Below are 27,644 nucleotides of genomic sequence, written 5' to 3' on the forward strand. Positions count from 1 at the left end.
CTTGTAAGGCTGTCCAGTTTCTACCTTGATGTTAAAATCACACCATTCCATTAATCCTCTAAATTTTGTCCAATATTTAGAATTTTGCTGTTTTATATTTTTTTGGTTGTTCCCCTTGTTCACCGACTTTAAAGGCATCGGTGTTTTAAGAAGAGGTATGTGGTCTGTGATGAAATTGTGGAACTTCCTTTTTAACTTAATCTCTGCATCAATCACAGAGAACAAAAATCCACATTGAAAAAAATCTTCCGGTTAACCTTGAGGATGGGGGGGGGGTGTTAATCTTTGAAAATATTGAAATTGACTTGTTTGAGTTTTGTTAAGAAAAAAAATTACGTTATTTTCACTGGGCTTGCTGTTCTTTGTACAAACAGCCTGTATTTGATGTATGGCAGACACAGTAGGAGGGCGCTGTTTGATTTGGGTAAAGTCTTTTGTATTTACCCAAACCAAATAAAGAAATGGGGTTGTCAACCTTGTGATGTCCATAAGTTTTCTGGGATAAGGCGGACACAAGAAACCCCGTATTTTGGAGTGGGAACATTTTGGGTTAATCAGGAGGTAGAAAATGGGTTAATACTAAAGAGTTTACCCAATTCTGCAATTCAAAAGCGCCCCCTACTTTCATCACTTGTCTATGCATCAACCATACATCCTAGGAGGCAAAATGAAATACATACATTTATATATGAATTCAATAATTTATTTCTGGGCTTTTTTATGCACTTCTCTATTTTCGTCTCATGAGGGCGCTATAAACTTAAAATAGCGGCGCGGCAGCACTCGACGTAAACACATTTTGGTAAACACCCCTCGATACCGCCGGCCGGCCGGCGGGCGACTATAAATCCAGACAGAAAATGGCATCGCACGTCATTCTTACCATTTTCGTTCATGTCTTTGCGGCATTTTCCCTCATCTTTTGCCCGTTGATTCTGTCATTAGGCTGGCTGTTGCCTGTGGAATGGTGTTTTTGGATTGCCGTCACTCTGTTGTCGGCATCGGTTTCCGCTCTGTGGATGTATCGTCTGCAGCAACCGAACGACAGTCAACTCGAAGCCTTCTTTGGAGATAGCTGGCCCAACCGCGCCGTTTGCCATAGAGGCGCTGCAGGAGATGCACCCGAAAACACCCTGGTTGCCTTCAGAGAGGTAAGCCAGGCGTCTACATTGGCTAGGTAGAATTTGTTAGGAAAATATGTTGCATCCTTATGGAACGCCAAAGAGGCATTTAATGTGATCATCGAATCGGTGATGGACTTTTACTGGTGATGCATATTCACGATCGGTGATGGACTTTCGCAATCGGTGATGGACTTTTACTGGTGATGCATATTCACGATCGGTGATGGACTTTCGCGATCGGTGATGGACTTTTACTGGTGATGCATATTCACGATCGGTGATGGACTTTCGCGATCGGTGATGGACTTTTACTGGTGATGCATATTCACGATCGGTGATGGACTTTCGCAATCGGTGATGGACTTTTACTGGTGATGCTTATTCACGATCGGTGATGGACTTTCGCAATCGGTGATGGACTTTTACTCAACGACTGGTCATCGCAGCTTTGATCACCGATCGCGAAAGACCATCACCGATCGCGAAAGTCCATCACCGATTAAATGCCGCTTTTGGCGAAACAGGAACGCCAAAGAGGCATTTAATGTGATCACCGAAACGGTGATGGACTTTCGTGACCGTCGCATCTGTGTGTTGCGTCGTAATCATTTGCACGTATTATACTTATCTATGTTCCTTGCTCTGGAGCAAGTTAAATTTAATTGCAAATGCGCAGAGCCTTTATTTTGCAATACCTTTCGCGAAAATCTGATAAATTTTACTTCCACGTAACCGATGTAATTTTCGAACCATGGTGTGTGTGTTTGATAAGAGTTAAATTTAGATTAATCATTTTTAAGATTAGAAAATATTATCATTGTTTTTCCAAAGAGCAATGATTCGATGTGTACATTTTTGTAATGCAGCATGGTACTCAATCTGCTAAGACCACTATGGGAAATAGAGCTAGCTCTATGGTTTGTGCCAGCCATGTCTTCTTTGGCAATCAATCACCTTGTCCCTTTAGCCCTCGCAACAACACGTGCTTCAGGTCTCCACTTACCAGCTACCATTTTTTTTGCAGTCGTGGAATTGGGGCACGATCGAGGTCAATCGTTTTTACATTGGGGCTCACAAATTGGGTGTTCCACATGCAAACGCGTTCCATGCACCAACTGACGTTCAGCAAAATAATGGAATCCTTTTCAATTTTAAGAACATACCTTTACATCATGTACATGATGTTTAGGCTACAACGGTCTACAATCGAGCCGCAACTTCCAAGATCTTTTTCGAGCTTGTCTTAAGTGGCCTTGTCAATTGTATAGTGCACAAACAGAACAGACATTCGCTATTTTAACCCAATTGGTTACATTATTCTTTAACTAATGAATAATAAATTATTCACCGGTGTGCACAGTCTTTTTAAACATCGGAGTTATCAAAGGAAAATATTAAATAATGTATAAATAAAAACACACTAAAATTGTCCAATAGGAGTACAACCGCAACAGTTACCTATGTACCGACAACCTAAACATAGCTTAGTCTGCCCATGACGCCGGCAGCCTCCGTCGCTCAGAAACCACAGCATATTTAAGTTGAAGAAAGTCGGGGTTTTTTTTGGGGGGGGGTTGGCTGGGATATTTTCACCCACTTACTTTGATAATATAATTAAAACAAACTCTGCACCGATAGTAAAAGTCCATGCAAGGTTGATCACCGATCGTGAAAGACCATCACCCATGGGCGTCACAAGGGGGGGAGCACGGGGGCGCTTCCCCCTCCCCCCGGAAAAGGCCCCCTTCCCCCCCCCCCCCCCCAAAAAAAAAAAAAAAAAATGGGGGAAGAAGACAGAAAAAGGGGCGCGAAGTAATATTGTTTGAAAAATGCCCACCCTCGAAAAATGATAACTCTTGCTGGAAAAATCCAGGTATTTCGGGGAGAAAAATGTTTTGCCCCTCTGCAAAAAAATTCTGGCGACGCACAAATCGTTGTGTTTTATAGCCACTTTACCAATGATAGGGAAAACCGGTCGACTTATCAATTGTTATGGTTATATTAATAACGGCAACACCAAACCGTAGTGGGCAACAGCGGAGACTCAAAGCCACGACATACACAATATGCTTGACAATAAATGAAATACATGAACATGAGATATGTGGCAATAATAACAACAAATGAAAATTATACTTGAATTACAAAAAAAATAGCTTCCCACATCATAGCCTCGTGACACTTGAGAGCGCTACGGCAAGTATCAAATTAGCCTAACAAAATAGAAAAACAAGGGATTGAATGGTTTCATTTGCCCCATAAATATGAGGAGCAGGCTGTCTGTATCCTAAAAATTGCGAACATTTTAATCCTTGTAATTGATATAGTCTCTTGAAACCTTGGAGCACTATAACTGGCGGATGTAAGTGGTGGTGGTGGAAAAACATTTGCAAGGAAAGTTCCTCTGTGTACTGTCCATCATGTGCTCGCTTAAGTGTGCTTAAGTGACCAGAGGCCCCACATATCTATACCAACATTGGCTATTAGATGGATTTATGATGATGATGATGTGATAGCATTCCTGTGCCCCCTGGATGCCTGCTCAGACCCCTCAATAACCCCGCCATATATGCTGTCTCCAATGACCCACACATCAATCATCATATTATGCAAAAACCTTTAATCACGTATTGGTAAAAAAATACTCGGACTCAAATTTAAGGACATGAGAAACACATTGCTGAGATGATTGGTAAAGCTAATAGAAAATTATTCATGTTCAGGAAACTGAAAGAAACTGGTTTTACTCAAAGAACTTGTTACCCTATGTTAGACCAGTCCTAGCAAACGCATCGCCGGTTTGGCACTCAAGCATTACACTCAAACAGACCAATCTAATTTAGTCGATCCAAAAGAGTTTGCCGTATTACTCTATCTCTGGATCACCTTTATGATAGAAGAACCACTATGTGTACAAACTTTGCTCTAGGTGCTTTTAAATCAGGCAAATTTAATGAGTGGTTCCCTCAATCAAAAAGTTGGCACACTATGAATCTTAGATCGAGTAGAACACTCAAGGAGTATCCCAGTTCATCCAAGAGATTTCGAAATAGCCCAGACTCACATGGGCGTCGCCAGGATTTTTTCTAGAGGGGGGCAAAAAAAATTTTTGCCAAAATGCTTGCATTTCTCAACATATTCTCGATTTATCAGTTTTAGAGGGGGGCAGGGACATGTTGCCCCCCCCCCCCAACTCATTACATTTACACCACTTTGTCTTCGCGCCTCTTTTTCTTTTCTTTTTTCTCTTTTTTTTTCTTCTTCTTTTGTTTTTTTGGTTTTTTTTGTGGCTTTTCCAGGGGGGGGGGGAGGGGCCCCTTGCCCCCTCCTCGCTACGCCCATGCAGACTCATCTTACCTTACCTTAATTCGCCGGGAAATTTTTACTAATTCGACCACGAGCAATCGAGTCTATTTGCGACGATAATATTTTGCCTCTAAGTGTGTGACGCTAGTGTCTCCCGAAGGGTCTAGGCCTATTATAAAACAAATCATTCTGTTCATGCCACATCCACATAGGAGTGTTTTATTCCGGATACCTGTGATATGGCATATACCGTTTGAATTGTTAATAGTTATGGTTATGTTAATATGGGCAACACCAAAGGCCCAAATCCACAGCGGGATACACTAACTGCAAACATTTCACGGACATTACAAAAAATGGAGTTCGCAAGTGAGAACGGACATATTATAAAACATATAACCGTATTAACACAATTTAGGGGCAACACCAGGCCCGACCAGTAGTGGGCAACACAAGAAACTCAAAGCCACGGCATACACATTATGCTTGACAATAAATGAACTACATGTAGGCCTATATGAAAATGAGATATATGTTGCAATAAATGACAACAAATGCAAATTAAACTTGAATAACAAAAAATAGCTTCCCACAGATGTACATTCAGTCAGGAAAACATCATAGCCTCGTGACAACATTTTAATCCTTGTAATTGATATAGTCTCTTGAAACCTTGGAGCACTATAACTGGCGGATGTAAGGGGTGGTGGTGGAAAAACATTGGCAAGGAAAGTTCCTCTGTGTACTGTCCATCATGTGCTCGCTTAAGTGTGCTTAAGTGACCAGAGGGCCCCACATAATACCAACAATGATGATGATGATGATGATGTGATTGCATTCCTGTGCCCCCTGGATGCCTGGTCAGGCCCCCCAATAACCCCGCCATATGCTGTCTCCGATGGCCCACCCATCAATCATCAGGTGCAAAAAACTGTTTACCATCTATTGGATAAAAACAAATCATTGTGTTTATGCCACATCCACAGAGGAGTGTTTTTATTCCGGATACCATCGATTGGGCATTTACCGGTTGCAATATGGGCAGCACCAAAGCCCAAAGCCACAGCGGCATACACTAACAACAAACATTTTACGCACATTAACTTAAAAAAAAATGCAGTTCACATATGAGAAAGACACTTTCAAACACAAAAACACCGTAAACAAATATCACCGTCAGGGGCAACACGAGAAACCCTAAGCGCCCCCGTGCTCCCCTCCCCCCCCCCCCCCCCCCCTTGTGACGCCCATGGGTGATGGTCTTTCACGATCGGTGATCAACCTTGCATGGACTTTTGCTATCGGTGCAGAGTTTATTTTTTTATATTATCAAAGTAAGTGGGTGAAAATATCCCAGCCAACCCCCCCCCCCCCCAAAGAAAAACCCACTTTCTTCAACTTAAATATGCTGTGATTTCTGGGCGACGGAGGCTGCCGGCGTCATGGGCAGACTATATTATAAACTATGTTTAGGTTGTCGGTACATGGGTATACCTGTTGCGGTTGTACTCCTATTGGACAATTTTAGTGTGTTTTTATTTATACATTATTCAATATTTTCCTTTGATAACTCCGATGTTTAAAAAGACTGTGCACACCGGTGAATAATTTATTATTCATTAGTTAAAGAATAATGTAACCAATTGGGTTAAATAGCGAATGTCTGTTCTGTTTGTGCACTATACAATTGACAAGGCCACTTAAGACAAGCTCGAAAAGATCTCGAAAGTTGCGGCTCGATTGTAGACCGTTGTAGCCTATACATCATGTACATGATGTAAAGGTATGTTCTTAAAATTGAAAAGGATTCCATTATTTTGCTGAACGTCAGTTGGTGCATGGAATGCGTTTGCATGTGGAACACCCAATTTGTGAGCCCCCATGTAAAAACGATTGACCTCGATCGTGCCCCAATTCCACGACTGCAAAAAAAAAATGGTAGCTGGTAAGTGGAGACCTGAAGCACGTGTTGTTGCGAGGGCTAAAGGGACAAGGTGATTGATTGCCAAAGAAGACATGGCTGGCACAAACCATAGAGCTAGCTCTATTTCCCACAGTGGTCTTAGCAGATTGAGTACCATGCTGCATTACAAAAATGTACACATCGAATCATTGCTCTTTGGAAAAACAATGATAATATTTTCTAATCTTAAAAATGATTAATCTAAATTTAACTCTTATCAAACACACACACCATGGTTCGAAAATTACATCGGTTACGTGGAAGTAAAATTTATCAGATTTTCGCGAAAGGTATTAAAAAAACAGAAGAGCAAAATAAAGGCTCTGAGCATTTGCAATTAAATTTAACTTGCTCCAGAGCAAGGAACATAGATAAGTATAATACGTGCAAATGATTACGACGCAACACACAGATGCGACGGTCGCGAAAGTCCATCACCGTTTCGGTGATCACATTAAATGCCTCTTTGGCGTTCCTGCCAAAAGCGGCATTTAATCGGTGATGGACTTTCGCGATCGGTGATGGTCTTTCGCGATCGGTGATCAAAGCTGCGATGACCAGTCGTTGAGTAAAAGTCCATCACCGATTGCGAAAGTCCATCACCGATCGTGAATATGCATCACCAGTAAAAGTCCATCACCGATCGCGAAAGTCCATCACCGATCGTGAATATGCATCACCAGTAAAAGTCCATCACCGATCGCGAAAGTCCATCACCGATCGTGAATATGCATCACCAGTAAAAGTCCATCACCGATCGCGAAAGTCCATCACCGATCGTGAATATGCATCACCAGTAAAAGTCCATCACCGATTGCGAAAGTCCATCACCGATCGTGAATATGCATCACCAGTAAAAGTCCATCACCGATCGCGAAAGTCCATCACCGATCGTAAATATGCATCACCAGTAAAAGTCCATCACCGATTGCGAAAGTCCATCACCGATCGTGAATATGCATCACCAGTAAAAGTCCATCACCGATCGCGAAAGTCCATCACCGATCGTGAATATGCATCACCAGTAAAAGTCCATCACCGATCGCGAAAGTCCATCACCGATCGTGAATATGCATCACCGATTGCAAAAGTCCATCACCGATTCGATGATCACATTAAATGCCTCTTTGGCGTTCCATACATCCTGACGCCACTTCAAGTCAAGTCAATGAAGCTTAGAACTTAAAAGCATAATAAAATGTTGAACAGACATAAATCTGGGACTGACAAACATTTGAAATTTTGTTAAGAAATACTTTGAAAATGTCATGGACTCTCCATAAACTTAGTACACAACTGCTGAAGAGGCGTCTGAATATTATTACTACATTCTTTCGCGTTTGGAGGTCTGATCATGCTGATTAAGCCAAGTAAACAAATGAATCAGTTTCATGTCCCGGTCGCCTCCTTTTGTCCCAGCCGCCTCCTTTTATTTTTTTTAAATTCATAGATTTGCCTTTTGTTTATTTTATTTTTTTATTTATTTTTTTTCCAACAAAATTGTAGCTTTGTAGAAAGGGTTATGGCTCTTGGGACACAATTTTGTATCAGCAAAACAGTTGAGGAAATTGAAGAATCCATATGCCATCATGCATGTCATGGAAAATCCGCCAGGGCCTGCCTCCTTCATTTTTTCAAAAAGGCCAGACGAGAATATACTCTTATTCTTTACTCGGCCTTATGATCAATGATGATAAGTGATATTTCAAGTTAAGACTGCCTCTATATCCTACATTGTCAGATTGTATGTCATTTGCAGCTTTTCAGCCAAATTTTGGGACGCTTAACTTCCTTCTTTTTTTTTTACTGCATTGGCTATCGTTACGGCAGGCGTTACACGATTTTCAACTGCTTATACTGCTATCATTAAGGAACCCTCTGGTTCCCTGACCTAATAGTATTCAACGTCAGGATGTTTGGCTGTTGGAACCGTTCCACTGAATGGTTCTTGGACTGTATTTTCCCTTTAAAAGTTAAGAAAACTACAAAATAGAATTTTAAAATGGAGCTGTGCGGCAGCGATTTCGAACCCGGATCCCCAGCACAGTAGTCGAACGTGGAACAAATCGAGCTACTGAAGCATTCAGGTTGGACAGGTAGTTATAAATGTGATAGGCCTATAGCCCAGTATAGGTAACGATAGCAGTTGAAAATCACGTTACGGCTGCCGTAACGATAGCCACTCCTTGTTTATATTCATTGTCATTCCAGGCTCGCAAGAACGGCGCAACATTTGTGGAGTTTGACGTGGCACTGACAAAGGACAAAGCACCAGTCATATTTCACGATGACACAGTGGACCGCACCACTGATGCAACAGGGGCACTCAAGGACCTGACACTGGATGAGGTGTTGAAGCTGAATGCTGCAGCCAAAGACCCTCTCAGGTTAGTCCCATTTGGATCCCAGACGTGATCACTGAAAACCAGAAAATTAAAAGACCCGTCATGCAGTGAAGGATAATATGGAAAACACCTGGTTTGCTCAGGCATTATTTCAACATGTGTTGCTGAAGTTGTAGGGATAGTTTTACCATACAGCGTTCCAAACGTTAAAAACATCTGATGTTTTCTCACAATGATTAATTTTAAATAGGTATTGTTTCCATTTATTACTTTTGGCCCCACTTGCTAGTATCATAACATTACATCCACCACTTCGTTAAATGCCAGGTAGTCAAGCTATCCGCAGGATATAACAGCAGTACAGAGGATTGTCTACTTTCTAATAACGCATTCGTGTACCTTTTATTGTGCTCAGTCATGGATGGATGGTTGGTACTGCATCAGCAAAATTTAGCAAAATGTTGGTTGTTCCAGCAGGGCCTGAATTTAAAATAAAAACGTACTTCAGATAAAATATCATCAGGATTAATTTGTGTGAAAAAAAAACATCGGACTGGTTTGCATGGCATAGAAAGCATCAGTCATTCATACAGATGCTTTTATCTCTTGACTCGGTCCAGCGATTCCATTTGAAAATTCAAGCCCTACCCTATTATGAAATGAATGGTGCTCAATCAATCATGACTTCAGGAATGCAAGTAAGGTACATGTAGTAATACATCGTATTTGGAAAGCTGGCAAGCCAGTAAGCCACCTAATTGTTACTATACCATCAGTGTTCAAATTCAATATTATCACCCATTACCTAAAGTTTAACTTTTTTTGTTACAGCTGGTAGTGAATGTATTCATTGTCCAAATTGAAAAATGGAAATAATTCTAGTCCTGTTAAATACATTTTACCACAGGGATAAATTTCCGCATGCCAGTATCCCAACCCTTGAAGAGGCCACTGTAGAGTGTCTGGGCCTTGGAATGAACATCTTCTTTGATGTCAAGGATTGGTCCACAGAGGTAATACAATGCATCCACTCATGCGTCGGCTATTTCCACAGGATCATGTTCCTCAGCATTCAGGAAATTTTTATTGAACAATTTCTAGGATTTTCCCTTCCACAGTGTGGATGTGCGTACTTTTTTTTTTTTTATCAAACCATCAAAAAGCTATTTGAATATTGGTTGATGATTGAACATTCTGTATATTTGGGACAGCTGTATTTCATATTCATTCATACAGTAACTTCTCTTTTACGTTCTGTTAATTTCTTTCATCAAGTTTAAATCTAAGGAAAAGACATTTGTAGGTTTTGCATCATCTACGTGCAACATACATGAATTTGGCAACACATATTTTCATATTTAAGTCTGATTTGCTATAATGGTGCAACTATGTGTGGGAACTGATAAACTTTTTTCATTTTTGACGTGTAGATGGTGAATGCCCTAACTGCGCTGTTCCAGCGGCATACTGAACTGTATCAGAAAGGAATGGTCTGCTCATTCTTCCCCATGCTGTCATACAAGGTACAAGAATTTCTAAGAATTTTAAAAAAATGTTTATTGCCATTATAATATGCAACCTTTTGGTCTGATTCATATTGGTGAAAATGATGAAGATGGCCATCATAATGTTATACAAATAAAATCTGGACTTCTCTTTTTTCGAGAGGCAAAGCCGAGTGAAATTGAAAAGTCCAGATTTTACCGAGCGATAATATTCCTCCCATTTCACAATTTGAAGCCACTCAATATTGTTTTATATAACTGACATATAGATCCTTGTCATTTAATTTACAGTTTGAATGAACTTCTATTTCAATACAAAATTGGTGGGAAATGTATTTTTCTCTTCTAAGCAACCCCTTCAGGAAATGTTTGAACCCAACTCTGCAGCTAGCTACTGGCTCTTGTGAACAATACGCGCTACACACAACACTCAACGCGCAAACCAGCATGCAATGTACACAAATACTGCGCCATGGAACAAGGATGATCCTAACTGTTGAATAGTAAATCCCATTCACCACGGGCAAATGGGATGTTTTGAGCCCCGGCGTGAATGGGAGCAATAATGAATGTCATGTGATGTGAGTTCCACCAATCAAATGACCAGGATCTGTATGTCAGTTATATAAACATGGATGTACTCAGTGTTTGACCAGTAAATGGCATTTTGTGATCACTTTAAGAGTCCTGGTTGGATTTGACATGTGTGCGTATGGTGCAAAGTACGCACAGCTAAATTTATCCTAAATGTGCACAAACTCAATTCATTTTTTCGCGAGCATCAGGCGTCGTCAGTAATTCGTTCAAATGTCCCTCCCCAGTGTCCCCCCACTTGCTTTCTAACCATTGAGAGGGTACTTGTTGTTGGTTAGATTCGTCGGCAGGACCCAGCTATCTTGACGGCCCTCACTACCTGCACTACCACGGTACAGTATGGGTTTGGTTGTGACGTGACCGGCCCAATCTGGAAACGCTACCCATGCATCTTAGCTGATTACCTACTGGTCTGGTGCCAGTCTGCTTGGCTGTGGATTCTATGTGGGAACGCGGCCACACTGCTTGACAAGAAGATAGTAACAGAGTAAGTATATCCTTAATCTCAACACTATACATGAACCTCAAAAAGGCCTGCTCTCTTTTTCCAAATTCCATGCAGTAATCTCCTTTTAACTTTATATTTCAATCTTCATATTGCGCTTTTCAAGGTGTTTTGATGCCTTTTAGGTTTTGATGCTAATGCAATTGTCCATATTTATCAGTACTCGGTGATGTCATTCAAGGCAGACACTTCAGTGCAGCTGCTGCTTTTGCATCAAAAGTTGCCAGAATTGGGGACTTTTTTTGCAGTGGTACGTTTTCTGTTTTTTGGGCGACTGATTGAATGTTTTAGTGCATGACAGTAACTCGATGACTGAAATTTTCTCACAAACATTTTCATTGAGCAATTTTTGGGTTTACTATTTGAACAGCAAACTCTGTGTGCCTTAAATGACATCACAGCAACAGCCCCCTCAGTTGTCAGAAAAAGCATGGAACATTTGAGACTCGCTCTGCAAAAATGAGTCTGATGTCGCATAGCTTGAATTCCAGCTTTTACCACTTTTAAATGGAAACAGTGAAAATTTGCTCAAAATTTGGATTTTTTTGTTTTTGTTTTATTTTGGTTGTTTGATTGTTTTAGTTCAGATATCTTACACAGAAATTTAAATATTGTAAGAAAAAGACTAACAAATTTATGATTTTTGGTGCTTTTCTTGGTTAGTTACTGTGTATTTGTAATTTTTAAACCCTTTTTTCTTCATTGAGACATTTCTTGCTTTGCAAAAACTTGACAGAATTAAAAAAGGCACAACAGTGCTACCAAACGTCCTGGAGAGGTCTGTGATATACCAAATGAAAGCTTACTTCATTCCCATTTTATTAATGTAGTTAACTCAAAATTTCAGTTTTGCCACAACAGACTCATTTTTGTGGAGCGGGTCACATTTTTCTTTTTGTTGTTGTTGGTAAACTCGGCAAAGATTCTTCATTTTACAGTGAGCAGAGACATTAGATTGGGCCGGGATTTGTTCCAGTTTAGGATGACTGGTAAGTGCTAAACCTTCTCTCTTTTTTTGGCATTTTTTTGTAGAGGTACTGTGGACTATTGGGCTCAGCGGGGCATTAAAACTGTAGTATGGACTGTGAATGATAACACAGAGAAGGAGTACTTCCACAAATGCCTCAAGTGTGGTATTATCACAGACAACGTGAAGTCGTCTTAACTTTTTCGTACCAAAGAGGAATGATTTTTAAGCAATTGCAGTTTGATTGAATTTGTCTTACTAATATGATATTAAATTAATCCTTTTGAACATTTTGTGATTTGACGTTTCCCGAATCTTCCAAAATCCAACATCGGTGTTGGAAATCCATTGGAATATTCTTTGTAGTAAAACTAAACTTCAAAGGGTATCCAACCAAATGTGGGGTTAATACTGGTCTCTACCGCCCTGCTCCTTTTATGCTGTAAAGTTGCCAAAAAACTATCTGATGGATTCTGAATAATCTAGGAAGATTGAGGTTTCATAAATGCACAAAAAGTTTATTACTAAATATTATTTATTTAATTCTTGCAACTGAAAATATGTTATCAAATATAATACACTTAAATATATTAATAGATTATTAAACATTTCACAAATTCTTCATAACATTTGTCAAACGAATTTAATATGCTGCAGCAAAATTACTTGAATGCCATTTTTGGCTTAATATAATCGATCAATCCATTGTGTTTTTAGTTACATATAATGGATGATGACTGTAAAACAAAACAAAACTAAACAATTGAACTATAAAAAAAATGCAATAATAAACCCTCCATAAACCTGTGTCATCTTTAAGTTTACAGGTTTTGTGGAAAAAAAATCATCAATTTCTATTAAAAATACTGCCATTGATTGACACGAGAATTGAAAAATGAAAATTCCCGATTGTCCTTGGCCAAAAGAACCAAGCGATACAGAAAAAAAGTAAATGTGAACTGGACACTAAACGTACATTTAAATAATTGAATCAAAATAAATAAATTAAATATTTTCAAACGGGCGATTTCAGTGAGAAGTAAATAAATGTTTACTGAATCAAATTGTTTCATTAGAAAGATTCCTTAATGAACAGACAATCTTTGACTATGACGTTGACTCTTGGTTGACTTTTTTAAATATTTTAACCAATAATTCACAATATACTTGAACTGAATGGTAGCAAAACTAAACGCCACAACAAAAAACTGATGTGTTTTAAATAAATTCCATTTGTTCGTGATGCAACAGGTAGTTAGTGATTTTTTTTTCAGGTAACATGCCAGGAATCTCAATAAAAAAATGTCTAATCCAAATTTCAATGCAAAGATTTTATTGAAATGTTTAAGAGATTATTAAAATGTATACTTTGTTGGGTATTGTAAAAAAAAAAATGAAATGCATTAATGGAATTTACATTTTGAATACATGTAGTTATTTGGACTTTCTGCTGCCTTATTTAGATTTTAGTAAATATGAAAAACAATGCAATTTTAAATACTAGATTTATTATGGGCATGTTTTACACTTTGGCATTATTGCTGTTAGTGTCACAAATACTTCAGCTACTTCCATGTTAGAAGTAGCTTTTAATGTACATGTATATTAATGTATGTATTTAATTAAAAGTGTTCCATTGAATGGACATCTACTTAACCTGTTGATGTTGTGTATAATTCTAGAGTAATATTGATACATTTTGATTGAGAGTTGATTCTTTAATCCTTGTTCAAGTTACCTTTGCATGCTGCTTTTATACAATCATAAAGTTTTGTTTTACTGAATAAAAATATGCACAAAATACACACAAGTTGTGATGGAATCTTTCTTTCTTAAGTAAGTAATCATCAAGTATCCCTTGTTGGACCAATCATGCCACTTGGGAAGGAGGACCATCACAACCTCGTTCCCAGGATGTCGAGCAGTTCGCTCCCACCACTACCTGCAATAAAGTAGGCCCTGGGGGCGAGGTTGGAACAGTCACGGCTGATAACCAATCCAAGTTCGGACGCTTCCAAAAGTGCAGAATGTTTTGAGGCTTCTTCCTCAGTGTCATCTCTTTTCTTCTCTAATTCAGCAAAGAAGCTAAACTACGTAAAGATGTGTGCCGCACTTTTTTGTCCAGGTTGTACCACGCCACATTTGTGTACAAAATTGCAAATGGTGGTCACGTGACACTGACTTGCACTGCGCAGAAGCGAACCGTTTACTTCAGCGCACTTGTCACTTGATATGGGCGGCTCCCAAAAGAAGTTGACCACACACTGGACACTGTACAGTCAAATCGATTTTTAAATATAAACAAGAAAGACACTTGGGTGGATTTACCTGTCAGCAACCGATACACATGACGTCACTACAAAGGTGTGCGCATGCGCCGTGTACTGGTGTCCATCACTCACTGGCTACCGTGATTAGTCCAAGCAGCCTACGTGTCGGCCTATACATATACATGTACTGTTTTTGCATGAAATAAGTCAAAGTCTTCCCAAGCGCTAACTTTCGTCACAAATCCCTTTTGAACAGTCTGATAACACCTTCTTCGTGCAGTTTCATCCACAGTTTGCGCTCGTTGTCGACGTTGTGCGAGGCGGTCGACTTTTGCGTATGCTTGATGAACTTGGAATCATAGTAGTGCATGGTGAAGCGGGGATCGTACCCGAAGCCATAAATAGTTACCTCGTCACAAATGTGCAGGGACATGATCACAACTATCGACCCTGTTGGAAACGAGGATGAAAATAATGTCAATTTTCATGCTACTTTTTGCAACAGTGTTCTGAGGCAACACCTGTGGGAAAAAATAGGAAAAACTCGCAAAACTGATTGGAACCTTTTAACAATAGGCCTACCTGTTGTCGGTCGAGCTTTTCTCATCAAATACACTTGGGAAACGTAGTTGAAGAATGCAGGATGAATAATCTTTAATTTGGATGCCTCTAAGCCGGGTCTTTTCATCCCCCTGCAAAGAAAAAAATATGAATCTTTCACAAAGTGTGCATCATGGTCCTATACCATTCATTATTTATTACTTAATGAAGAACAATGGGTCATTTCGGTAAACGAATGACTCTTAAAACATTCCAAATAATAATTTGTGGTAAAACATCTTTTCTACATCTCGATTATCTTCAGTGACTGATTTTGTTTTAGCTAATATCGGTGTCATAAGTGCGAATTTTTTTTAAAGCTAATGTATACCAATCACCATTTGAAATCACGTGCGTTGAATCGAATCTCGCATGGTACCACGAGACTTACCTGGATGTCGCTGTGATATTATATCTTGGTGATTTGTCCCCTTGGATCAGTTTCTTGGCGTAAGCGACATCGTAGGCTTTAAACATGGCATAGAAGGCGATCATGCTCTGTCATAAGATAGCAATTCAACAACAGTAATGTGGGTTTTCTCTCGACTTGACAATATACTGCGTCTTATCATTTACTGAGTCATATCGCTCAATAGATCTCCTTAAAGGCGACCGGCAGTTTCTGAGCGAAACGTTGACTGCAAAATTTGGGAGGGATTTGTGAAGGCTATCATGACACTATGTTATCTACACAATACAATTTTAAATGCAATCAAAGCTATATTTCCTTTCGACAAAATAAATCCATGACCGAAGACAACATTGTTATACTGCGAGCCATATGGTCCCTTATATTCAAAAGCTTATAAAGTTTGCTGCAAAAACAGATGGCACTGGCTTCTTATGTTTGGGCCAAGTGGCAATGGGAGAAATCTCTTGTGTCCGTCTTTTGTGGTTAATTTGTCGTAAGACAGATTTTGCTCATGTCCCATCATTTCCCCCTTTTCCTCACCTTATCTTCAACATTTCCGATTCCTTGCGACTCGGGGAAGAAAGTGTAGAACGTTGTGCGTCTCCCAACGTCTGTAGCAAATCGTCCTCTCGACAACGCCCGATTGACCCTGCAAGTTGGTAATTGAAGGAGCATGAACTGATGTCAAATTTGGTGTAAGACATCGCATGGAAACTGACTTACAGTAATTTAGTCACAACCAATTAGGTAGCTCAACAGCAGTGTTTGTCTAGTGGTAGCCAGGGGCTATCGTAGTTAGTAAATGAACAGGCACCGAGACGTTAACTGGGGCGGATGCACATTGCGCCTGCTAAGCACCAGACTGAGCACATACAGTTTTGAGCGCGAGTGCAGTGCGCGCGAACTTTGCGGAGTAGGTCGGCAGTTGCAACGAGTTACAACAATTTCAGGTAAAGTTCAAATTTTTGTATAGTTTGAGCCTATTGGCTCAAACTTCTGTCAGGGAAGATCCTCCATCCTGTTAACGGTGTTGAGAGAGCAGGGAACACAACCACGTTGGTACTATTCATCCATTGTCATGCCTGTACAGCATTAAAGTAAAATACTAAGTCTTGCTTGAGTTCCATGAAGTGTTTGTGTCATTTGTGTGACAAATAATTCTTGTTTAAGTATTCACCTGAAGACGTAGTCGTGACCGTCTATTTCCGCGCCTGCTCCGGAGCCATTCAGGATACCACCGCTACCGACCACAGCACAACGGATGCAGCCCGCCTTGCGATGTGCGCCGTGGATCGAAGGGTTAGTGAAATTCGGGTTCTTTAAAACTAGGTCGAATTCTGAGGGGAAAGAATAGTGTTACAAATAAAATTGTACTTTTCATACTCGGCTGTTTCTTATGAAGACTCTGCAAATAGAAGACCTAATGCGAGTGAGTACATTGCCAACTTGATGGTCTCAAAATGCATTTTGATTTTAAATTAATGATTTTTGTTTTCAAATGAAATTGTAGTACGGAGTCCTCTAAAGTTCATGGAGCTCACATCAATTATGCATCATTAACTGATCATCGTTCATCATTCCTATACATAGCATTCAAACATTTATCATATAGACCTTAGGCCTATGTTGGGCAAAACCAATCCCATACAATTCGTTTGACTGCTAATATAACTCGCTGACTGCTGTCCACAATAACTGACTTGAGCATAAAGTTATGAGGAGATGTAAACTAAAAGTGCATATTGATAATGATGCTTGTCCATTCAACTGGCTATACTACCCCCTTAACGGTGACAGTATACCAATATTAAAGGACAATGTTCGGCAATGCTGCGTTGACAGAGGTGTCCTTGATTGGCTTGCACCATTAAGCCAAATAGCGCCACCTATTGTTCCTGCACGGACCGCTACAAATTTATTATAGTGCCTGTCCTCACCTGTGTGATTTTGACCTTTGAACCCATACGGAAGACCACGTGTTAAGTAGCTTTTGTAGTTGTTGATGTCGTTTTTGTCCAAAAAGAGCTTGACTTTCGGCTGGTATCTTCCCTGGAACCACTTGGAGTACTTGGTTAAAGATTTCAGTGTCCTGGTACATTTCTAGATGAGTGGGAAAAGGGTATATACAGTTTTGTGGTAGTGCCTTCCGATATGTTTGGATTTTGATTTGATTTAATTTCATACATATCGTGGCCTAACGGCCATATTACATGTACATGTGTATGCTACATAATTATGTTTTGCACTGAACCTTATGCGTAGCGGCCATCTTAGAGGACATCTTCTGCTATTTTAATTCAGAAACAATGAATGTGCATAAGGTTCACTCATGCATATCCCAGCAAAAAAAAAGAAAGGCATTGCCCTCTAAGATGGCTGTTATACGCATAAGGTCTATAAGGAATATTATTTTACGACAATGTCTATAGTGCATGGGAACAATTGTATTTGGGGTGCAAAAGACGTTATCTGATTTCTTAATTTCTTAAAGTAACATTCATGAAATTTCCACGACCAATTCTCTGAAGTTGAATTCTCTTCAATCAAAAAATTGGTATTGACATTCAACATAAGCAGTGCATCTAATTCGAATTATGTGACCTGTACTAGCTCGCATCCATCACTTGCTTGTGAGAGAAGTTAACGTTGGCGCCTAAAGAGGTAAGTTGAAATGAGAGTCATTGGTTCTGAGAAGGTGTTGACACGACGTAAAGAGCAGATAAGTTACAGCAAATACTTACCAGTGGCTCTTCAGTTATTTTGTTGAGTTCCACCACTGTGTGATTTCCTTTGAGTTGCTGGGACTGATTCCCCCGACTACCCGCTGGAGACAGCGAGTTCGTGTGATTTCCAATGAGTAGCCGGGACGCATTCCCACGTCTCCCCGCTGGTGACTGCGAGTTCGCCTCGATCTCCATGGTATGTCTAAGATGTTCCTGGCGATGGGCTTGCCTGAAACCGTCTCCTTGGGCAGCCCAGGGGTAGGCCATGTGATGCTCCTGCTTCGTGGAGGTGCTGACCAGTAAGATAACACCGTATAGGAGAACGCCTCCTGCAAGGGCGGCCTTGATGCGCCTAGAGCGGGCAATCTTGGACCTCATTGACGGCATCTCGTAATATGGAATATTCAACTGTTATCTTTGAAGATGCACACGTCACCCAATTTCCGTTATTGGAACATCCGTAGATTGTGCACTGTATTTATACAAGTGAGGCTGTGACGGAGTACACTTTTGCCAAAATGCAATTTTGTACGTAGTTTTGGTTGTCTGTTTAGGCCTATTCGCTTGTTTTGTAGGTCTATTCGTTGGTGCGATTGCCTCTTGTTTTAACGTTGTATTTTCTCCTTGCCTGGTGCGGACAAACACACATCTTATTCACCGTCATCCACAATGTCCATTTGGCTGAGACACTAACACGGTTCCGCAGGCATCGCCAATCTATATCCCATCCGCTATTATAGCCAACCTCTAGTGCTCGGCTCTCATTAAAACCGTCCTCCGTCGGAAGCATTGCACATGGGATTCAGCATCCTGCCATGCAAATGGCAGTTGTCGCTAGGCAACCAAAATGGCGTCCATCACAGCCACTACCACTTAGTAGCAATGAGCTGTTCATGAAAGAATAAAACAACCATATAATCTTGAAATGGAACAAGTCAGACAGGTCAAAAACTAAAAACCACCTCCACAATCGTACCGAATAAGAATATACCGTAATAAGAATATATTGATGCGGTCTTTTGTTTCCATGACAACGGTATCATGCGTTATAGGCCAATGTTGGAGCAATACATTGATACATTGATGGATTGTATTTTGTTATTAATTCATTAAAACAGATTGTCAAGGAATTGTTAAAAAAAAGAACATTAGTTGAGTATCTGCATAACACTGAGGCGTACTGGAAAACACGTTAAGTAATACTTCACATTAAATTTAGCGAGGCTATCTAAAAAAAAATTAAAAATGGTCGTCTATGCTAAACAACCGAAACACAAATATCTAAGAAAGGAATACATTATCATTATCATGTAGCAACGGGGTATACCTATTGTGTTTGTCCACGCTTAAAACGTGCATATTTTGTGCAGTGTGCTAGTACTTGCACTGTGTGTGCGCGTCACAATACAATTTTCCTTGAATATTTCATAGTTGAAGGCCACACGCGAGTGCGTTTAAATATATCTCGAAGTGCTGCAACAGAAACCGTAAATTCGTCAATGCTAATAGGTCCAGCGATCGATCTTATTTCTATATTTTTGTAGTGACTCGGTGTATTGGTTATCAAGTTTTGAGGGACACCCTTGGCTTTCGCAGATGAAGGCGGGGCATTTGCTAGAGGGAAATAGTTGGAAGGGAATTGCAAGTTTAATGAAAGAGGGGCTTTATTACTATTTAAAAGCTATCCAATTTCGTGCTTGGGAGTTTCCTGATCTTTTCGGAAAATATTCGGAAGCCTGAGGCCGAGAAAAAATGCGTTAACGGTAAAAAAAAAACTTACCCGGGTAGGTAGGTGGGAAAATAATGTTTTATTTTGTAACTGTTTTATGTTTGTCCGTGTTTTACACTTACTATGGTATTCTGTTTATTTGAGATGTTATTTTTTTAATATATATATTAACCTAACAACACACATAACAATTGCACAGAGAAGATATTTTTAAATTCCAAAATTTACTTTCTTTGAAATGTTTGGCTAAATGTGACAATAACAAGTTTGAGGTGATGGGCGATTTGGCCGCAAAAAGTCCAGGTATATAGGTCGGGTTATCATAAACACAATTTTTGGTATGGTTTGATGAGAAACAACATTTAGAAATGAACGAATTTGTACCTTTTTATAATGTGCGTTAATAATAGACGTAATATCCGGGTCCGTTTGTTTGCTGTATTATGTCTGTATTGGGCGTTTTCTGAAGCCTAGAGGCATTTGGTTTTCCTAGTATGGAAAATTAGCATTGCTGCTTCAAACATTTCAGATCAATACGATCTGGCTGTTCTGGCAATAGAACAGAAATGGTTAGGCAAAACAATTATGGTGAAAGTCTTAGTGATATGATCAAGATGTATGCTTGAAGACGAAATTAAGTTGATAAGAGAAACGATTCAATGTTCACGTTCCTATAATCGACCAAAATAACATGTATAATATATAATTTGCAATTAAATACTACGAGCTTTATGCTTTAATTCATTATATAGAAATTTCCCCTTCCCGCAATTTGGTTACTGAAGGGGCTGTGGGTCCTAAATTCGAAATTGTCGCTAAGGAAATAACTTTCTGCCCTTGCTTAACCGGCCATCGAAATAGCAAGGTCAATCCTTTTTATTCTAGACACTGACTTGTTTTATATATGGACATGCACCGCCTCGTTCTATGTAGAAACTGCCTTGAAACGGGAATGCCCGCCATTGTTAATTCATTATTACCTTCACCAAGGAGGTTATGTTCTTTTTCATCGGATTTTGTTGGTTGGTTGGTTAGCTGATTGGTTTGTCTGTTAACAAGATAACTCAAAAACTTATGGACGGATTTGCAGGATTTTTTTTGGGGGGGGGGAGACTGGTCCTTGGTTAGTATACACACCGATTAGATTTTGGAAGTGATCCGGATCTGGGTCTGGGTCCACGATTTTGTAAGGATTCTTCACCATTTATGCGTGTATTTTTTTATTTGGGGGGGGGGGTGTACTGACAATATGGCGGACAATTGTTCAGCCTTGGTTGAGGTTTGTGCTCTCTGAGTGCTTTAGTTCAATAATTATAGTAAGCAAATGGCTTTTTGTTACTTTGATTACAAGATGTCCGCCCTTGCGCGAGCAATATTTCAATCGTGGCACTATTTCTTAGCAATCTTTCCATGTATTAGTGCTTACGGTCTTCATGCACATGGAACGCGTTAAGTTTCCATAAACAGAACAATTATGCTTGGCATAGCCTGAAAAATTGATAACCTTTTTGATAACCTTTTATTGCAAACTTTGTCGAGGCTTTGTGTGTATTCATTAACATGACTATTTGACATGTGTTACTTATTCTTATTCAATTTTCCATGTAAAGCCTTCCCATTATGTTCTTAAAATCGTTAAAATAAATATTTAAACCTGCTTGAAATAAGTGATACGTAACGGATAGGCGAATTATTTTAAGCCATGAATACAATTTGAAGCAGGTTTGTTTAAAGTCAGCAGCAGAAAATTCCCGATGTGGTTATCATGTCGCTGCGCCGTTCCTGTTGAAAAAAATGACAACTTCACTCGATATTGTTTACTTCAAAATTGATCCTTAAAATATCTACAAACTTACCCGTTTAAGTGGTGGGAAAGTGGATAAAATGATCACTAATTTCTCGAGAAAAACGGCCGCCGTTGTGTTGAATGAATATCCAGGAAATTGAATATGGAGTTTCGGAACTACTCCTTCGCTCACAAGCGCGATTTAACCACAGGCTTGTTTGCTATACGTGTACGTATACAGCGACCGTGCGAAGTTCATTTACAATTCGCACAATGCATTTTGCAGACACAAAGGAGTTTCGGTAGTGCAAACAAAATTCACCATTGACACGGTAGGTTGCCAAAATACGGCGCATGCAAATCTCGATCTCCCCTCTTTCCACTTCACCGGTACCAATTTGACCCCACCAAATTTTTTTATTGTTGGTGACAAAAATCACATGTGACGTCACTGGGCGGGACAAAGCTCCGTGTGATTCTATGGCATTGACCTTCCTCGGTGGTAACTTGCTCAAGTTTAAAAAACAGAAGAAGAAAAAAATATGGTTGATCCAATTAACAAAAAAGGACCGATCATAGTTATCATACAATAGTTACAGTTTGTTAGTGAGTTTTTATGCCCACGGTAAAACGTGATTTATCACACTATAAACCCGTTTGAGTTTTGCTAGGCAACATTGTTTTTGTAAAGCGCTCACTCAGCTGTTGGCTAATCTGAATTTTTATTTTAATTAAGGGCATAATCTGTACATATACATTCGAAACTCTGCATCTGTCAAGTATAAAGAGATAGAAATCAAATGTCCGCCGCTAAACCGAAAAGGTAGGACCCGTATATTAACTATTATAGGCTATATGCACAAAATGAACTTTGAAAAAAAAAAATTCTTTCAAAAGTACAACCGATAACGATATTTAATTATTGTTCATGTTATACAAATCAAAATTTCCAGGACCTTTGATTCACATCTTATTTAGTCTGATTTGAACTTTTGGACATAGGGAGCAGCTATCTATATTGTCGTTTTCTACTGACCTGCCCCCCCCCCCCCCCCCCCCGCTCGAAAAGGGGTACAACTTTACGGCATTACTGGGGATATAAATTAGACAAATGCCTGCAGTTGGACTTCCATATCGGGCCTTAAACTGATGGATCGACAAATATTGGCAGATATTTTGGGGTGGCCATAATGTGTTATTTTAAAATAACTTGGTGCGCCACCAAGTAAATAACTTAGTGCGCCACCAAGTGGTAGCTTCATTCAATATGGCCGCGCGCATGGGACGTTTCTCAACTAAGTTGTGATCTTGATTCAGTTGTTTATGTTTTGTCATGTTTGTAAGGCAACGTTTCATCGGCAACTAGCAACCTTAGGTTTTCGCTCAATGCAGTAAGTATAGGGGGAAAATGAAGTGGAATAGTTTGGTAACGGAACCGAGATTGCTCAAAACAAAAATTAATTACAACTTCCGTGAGTTTTTTTACTGAATCGAGTTCGACTCTCTATCGTTACGCGCACGTATATGGCAGTCGAATCGGTTCCCTAGTATTCTACATCCTGATCTTTGGCTCTTGGAACCAGATTTAAAACCGAATGGTTCTCAAATTTTATTTCCCTTTAAAAATTCCTCTGAAATCAGAAAGGGTTATCACTTGACACCCTGTGCACAAAACCCAATGATTGAATGAATGAGACTGGTCTGAACAAAAATTCCCAATGTTTTCTCAATAAATTTATTCTTCATTATTTTCCCTACTAAATATGACTTTTTAGGACAATATTATCGCTTTCTGATCATGCTGATGGCTGAAGTCACTGCAGGGAAAATGAGTGATGTCCATGTATGCAATTCTTTCCCTAATATCTACTTCAATAAAAAGCAGTAGGATTTGATTTAAAAATATATATAGGGAAGGGTAGGGAAGCTACTAAAAGAACAAAATAGAACAAACAAATTCTTGCAGGGCGCGCAGCAGATTCGATCCTGGCCGGGACCTTTGTCATTGGTACTTAGGCCTATTGGTTGTCCACTGTTAAACATGTTTGTTCAATTGAGCTATGAAAGCGCTCTGGTTGGATAGGCAGCTATAAATGTCATAGATTCACAAAAGCCAATGGTGTTTTTGCAATGCCGTAATGATAGCAGTTGCCAATCGCATTACGGCTGCCGTAACAAAAGCCACTACATTTTTAGTGATCCAATTCTTGTTCAATTCAAATGTGCTTAAACATTTCCTTTGGAAAAGAGGCATCTTTTGTTTTAAGGAGCAGATCAATTATTTTATTAAGATCAAGATCAAAGATCTAAAAATGTGTAAACAGATGTCCAATTCAGCAATTATCCAAAATTGATTATGTATTTTTATTGATATTTTCTAATTAGATATGGGTAGAAGCAAAGCAGAGAAGCTGTTTGACTACATCAGCCAGAGGGACGTACTCAAGGTGAAATCCTTCCTGAAGAAACATCACCATGACTACCGACTGGATGTGAATGCCACGCTGCCAGGCAGAGTTCATCGACAGAGAACCCCGCTGCATGTGGCCTGCGCCTGTGGGGATGACGCCATGTTACGGGTGCTAATGAAGTACGGAGCCAGGGCGGATGTACCGGACAGTCATGGTGACACACCACTACACCTAGCTCTGCAGAGAGCACTGCATGGACACAAACATGGTAGGAATGTTTGCTTAATTTTAAGCAAGCTTGCCATATATTTTCTGATAAGCCTTCACACAACATTTAGTGTAAAGACTAAGAGGCATAGGCCATCAGCCTCGGTCCAAAATTTTGGCCACCGGTATCAAGTGAGGGGAATAATCGTCATAGCAATTTTTGGCAAGGTATACACCTCCAGAGTTCGAAAATATGTGATAGCACTGCAGCGGTGGCAGCTTTTTGGGTGCTATCACCCTTTTTTTCAAAATGTCCATCAAAATGCTTGTTACCACTCTAGGGGCGGTATACCTTGCGCATGCGCACTATAGTCATTTATGCCCTGATTTGATGCTGGCCAAACCCCCAGGCTGATGGCCTAGCAAGTGCTTCTAAAAAGTTAATATATTGATGAAATATAACTGAGCAAATTCCATAGAAAATCAAAGTAAGGCATCCAAACCTTGGTCCAAAAAAAAGTTCTGTTTCTGGTTTCCCTGCCTATCCTACTATACTCACAGCCCCTACCCTCATTTTTATATGGGAAAAATGAGAAAAAAACACCAAAAACCATCATTTTCTACCTTTTACCCTTTACTACATGCAGACGCCACCATACGATCGTACACAAACAAAATTGGCACAAAAAAAAATTACCTACCTACCTACCCTATTTTCGCATGCCATGTAATCAGAAGCAGAACTTGTTGGGGGCCTTTGCATATATTTATTGGTTTGTTATTATATTTTACTATTTTGTTTTTTAAATGCACAGCTTTCAAGGACCTTGTTCTGCCCATCCTAGAAAAGAGCTGTCCGTCAATCATCCTGGACATTGCCAACAAGCGAGGGCGCACTCCAAGACAGCTGTTGAAGGAGTTCGAGCAGGTGGAGCAGGAGAGAGTTCAGGTGAGTGCTCAGGAGCAACTGTAGAGGGAGCCCTATGATATGTTCACAAAAGCCAAGATAAAAAAAAGGACATTTTGTGTGCACACACTCGTGCCTCATTTTTCTTCTTGATTTCTTCAAAACAGCGATTGAGGAGAGAATATGAGGAGAAAGCAGCTGACGAGGCGAGACAGAGGGAGGAGGCAGAATGGCAGTCCAGATTGCAGGATGAATGGGCAGCAGACATGGCTGGGATGTCTGACCACGCCCTGTGGCATGACACAGGTAGGCTAAGCAATTTTACTGATGCTAGCTTTGGGAAACAGGGTAAAGCAATCATATTTCATTTTCCATAAGTGCAACTGAGTAAGCATTTAAAAAATAAAAATAAATAAGGAGTTGATGGAGTTTTTTTCAAATAAAGTTTGTATAAAGAGAATATAAGGAGCTTGTCATGAAGTGTAAATATCATCTTCTTTGGCTGGTAATCGAACCAAGGCCCTGCTGCCTAGTAGTGCAGATGCCTTAGGAACTGAGCATCAAACTTTCCTTGGTTGTTAAATAAAGTCTCACTGTAACATTTGATGTTTGGAATGCCTCGGATATGTTACAGATATTTGTATTTTCAAAATTGTCTTTTTGATGTAATTTGTTCAGGTTACACTGGGTTAAATCAGGAGTCATTCGATGACTGGGCGACCAGAATAGCAGCGGAGCAGAGACAGAAACAGCAGCAGCGATACCAGGGGCATCAGCCATCACGTAGCAGTCACAGCAGAGAGGATGCCCAAGACAGAGAACGGAGGCAAGAGGAGAAACGCAACTTCCAAAGGAAACTGGAAGAAGAGCACGCGAGGTATCAGAGGAGACACTCAGAACGACTCCGGCAGAAACTCCTGAGGCAGAAGGCTGAGCATCTACAGCGATGTGCCGAGGTGTTCAGTGCAGAGAGTCAGGAGTTGAGTCCGCTGGGATTGGAGGATGTGCCCTGGCCGGGTCACCATGGCAACCCGGACAAGATGATCCAGGTGCTGACATGTGACATTAACCGTGAGGATGCTGCAGAGCTGAGGAGGTTTGTACGCTCCCAGCAGCTGCTGTGGCATCCGGACAAATTCCTGCAGAAATTTGGCAGCAGGCTGGTGGAGAGAGACAGGGATAAGATCATGGAGAGGGTCACCAAGCTGTCACAGGCACTCAACCAGTTAGGAGAGGAGGAGAAAACAGATTGATCCCGCCTTGAATCAAACCGTGTGCAATTCAGACTGTAGTATCTCTCTACCAGTGCAATTTATATGGTTTGGGCCATGGACTGAGACCTTGTCTTGATCCCAAGCTTCTGCTTTTGATACTAGCTCCAGGATTTCAGGTGCCTATTTTTGGACATTAAGGGGCCATTTTCTCTCGAACATCAAATGGAGCCCAGTTTGTGATATTTCACTGCTTGAAACATCAACCCCTTTAAAGAGACTTTTTGTACACTCTCAGAGGAATGGATTGACTGGTTGCATTGTAAGACTTTCTTGGTGAACATGGCTTTTGTTAATTCTTTGCTGCCAAAATAGGCCCAATTTTGAATGAAGGACTTGTCAGCCTTTTTGAGATACGGCGGACACAATTTGAGGGCGCTATTAGGAGCCTGTGAGTTTGGGTAAAGGTTAATGAGTTTACTTCCTCAGAATGGCGCCCTCATAATCTCAAGAAGGCTTACTGTAGTCAATAATATTGTACAAAAGACTCCGATGAAAAAAAAATACATATTTCTCCAAGATACCTTCACTAAATCAAAGCCAGAATTTAAGTTTAAACATCCCCCTCTTTGTTTCCAGGAGCACAATAATTCACTCCTTTGTGACATTTTTATCAGAAAATTGATCTATAACAGTTTTATGCAAAAGAAAATATGCAAGTTGATTCCAAAGTCATCTAATGCCGTCAGTGCTCCATTATGTTTGAATTACACTAACATTGTAGATAAATTATGAAAAGAATAAATGTCTGATAAAAATGCATTGTAATGGAACGTTCTTGGCGTCATTTTCACTTTGTTGGTTCGTCTCCAGTTTAATATGATATTTGTGAATGTAGCATATCCATTTCAAATTATTATGAGCATTAAAAATGAAATAAAAACAGTTTGGGAAGTGGTTGTAGCTCTGTACTTGATGAAGCCACATGGACAATTTTTTTTTCAGTTGTGCACAAATGTAGGCACTTTTTTACTACATAAATAATGGGTTTTTTTTCAAAAGCAGCCACGAGCTGTCGT

At 39.9% G+C, this 27,644-nt stretch overlaps 3 protein-coding genes across 4 annotated transcripts; 2 read left to right on the top strand and 1 right to left on the bottom strand.

Annotated features, from left to right (window-relative positions):
* Positions 1 to 736: 736 nt before the first annotated feature.
* Positions 737 to 12,761, top strand: LOC119722339 (glycerophosphodiester phosphodiesterase 1-like). The gene is made up of 6 exons (XM_038192395.1): positions 737 to 1,151; positions 8,605 to 8,780; positions 9,646 to 9,751; positions 10,169 to 10,261; positions 11,116 to 11,324; positions 12,375 to 12,761. The coding sequence occupies exons 1-6, from the start codon at positions 861 to 863 to the stop codon at positions 12,505 to 12,507; spliced, it is 1,008 nt and encodes a 335-aa protein (XP_038048323.1). The 5' UTR covers positions 737 to 860; the 3' UTR covers positions 12,508 to 12,761.
* Positions 12,762 to 13,324: 563 nt separating this feature from the next.
* LOC119722313 (alpha-N-acetylgalactosaminide alpha-2,6-sialyltransferase 2-like) lies at positions 13,325 to 22,042 on the bottom strand. Its single transcript, XM_038192365.1, has 8 exons — positions 21,900 to 22,042; positions 18,333 to 19,201; positions 17,529 to 17,691; positions 16,769 to 16,928; positions 16,132 to 16,240; positions 15,571 to 15,677; positions 15,162 to 15,271; positions 13,325 to 15,029 (listed from the first exon to the last, which is right to left on the bottom strand). The coding sequence occupies exons 2-8, from the start codon at positions 18,699 to 18,701 to the stop codon at positions 14,815 to 14,817; spliced, it is 1,233 nt and encodes a 410-aa protein (XP_038048293.1). The 5' UTR covers positions 18,702 to 19,201; positions 21,900 to 22,042; the 3' UTR covers positions 13,325 to 14,814.
* LOC119722325 (NF-kappa-B inhibitor-like protein 1) lies at positions 16,816 to 27,398 on the top strand. Of its 2 annotated transcripts, none has more exons than XM_038192384.1 (5): positions 16,816 to 16,890; positions 24,215 to 24,508; positions 25,263 to 25,396; positions 25,522 to 25,660; positions 26,033 to 27,398. In XM_038192384.1, exons 2-5 carry the CDS (start codon positions 24,217 to 24,219, stop codon positions 26,605 to 26,607), a joined length of 1,140 nt encoding a protein of 379 aa, XP_038048312.1. In that variant the 5' UTR covers positions 16,816 to 16,890; positions 24,215 to 24,216; the 3' UTR covers positions 26,608 to 27,398. The 2 variants fall into 2 exon arrangements, with proteins under 2 accessions (XP_038048312.1, XP_038048305.1); XM_038192377.1 differs by lacking the exon at positions 16,816 to 16,890 and adding an exon at positions 23,079 to 23,220.
* The last annotated feature ends 246 nt before the right edge of the window (positions 27,399 to 27,644 follow it).

This window comes from Patiria miniata, unplaced genomic scaffold, assembly GCF_015706575.1.
Source record: "Patiria miniata isolate m_02_andy unplaced genomic scaffold, ASM1570657v1 HiC_scaffold_1, whole genome shotgun sequence".
Lineage (NCBI taxonomy): Eukaryota > Metazoa > Echinodermata > Asteroidea > Valvatida > Asterinidae > Patiria > Patiria miniata.

Excerpts from the sequence above, each read along its gene's own strand:
- LOC119722339 (XM_038192395.1), top strand. The coding sequence starts at position 861 with ATGGCATCGCACGTCATTCTTACCATTTTCGTTCATGTCTTTGCGGCA. Across the intron at positions 10,262-11,115 it reads TCCCCATGCTGTCATACAAG|ATTCGTCGGCAGGACCCAGC; the intron begins GTACAAGAATTT and ends GTTGTTGGTTAG. Across the intron at positions 11,325-12,374 it reads GACAAGAAGATAGTAACAGA|AGGTACTGTGGACTATTGGG; the intron begins GTAAGTATATCC and ends ATTTTTTTGTAG.
- LOC119722313 (XM_038192365.1), bottom strand. The coding sequence starts at position 18,701 with ATGCCGTCAATGAGGTCCAAGATTGCCCGCTCTAGGCGCATCAAGGCC. Across the intron at positions 16,929-17,528 it reads CAAAGGTCAAAATCACACAG|AATTCGACCTAGTTTTAAAG; the intron begins GTGAGGACAGGC and ends CTTTCCCCTCAG. Across the intron at positions 15,272-15,570 it reads AATATCACAGCGACATCCAG|GGGGATGAAAAGACCCGGCT; the intron begins GTAAGTCTCGTG and ends TTTTCTTTGCAG.
- LOC119722325 (XM_038192384.1), top strand. The coding sequence starts at position 24,217 with ATGGGTAGAAGCAAAGCAGAGAAGCTGTTTGACTACATCAGCCAGAGG. Across the intron at positions 24,509-25,262 it reads ACTGCATGGACACAAACATG|CTTTCAAGGACCTTGTTCTG; the intron begins GTAGGAATGTTT and ends TTAAATGCACAG. Across the intron at positions 25,661-26,032 it reads CGCCCTGTGGCATGACACAG|GTTACACTGGGTTAAATCAG; the intron begins GTAGGCTAAGCA and ends TAATTTGTTCAG.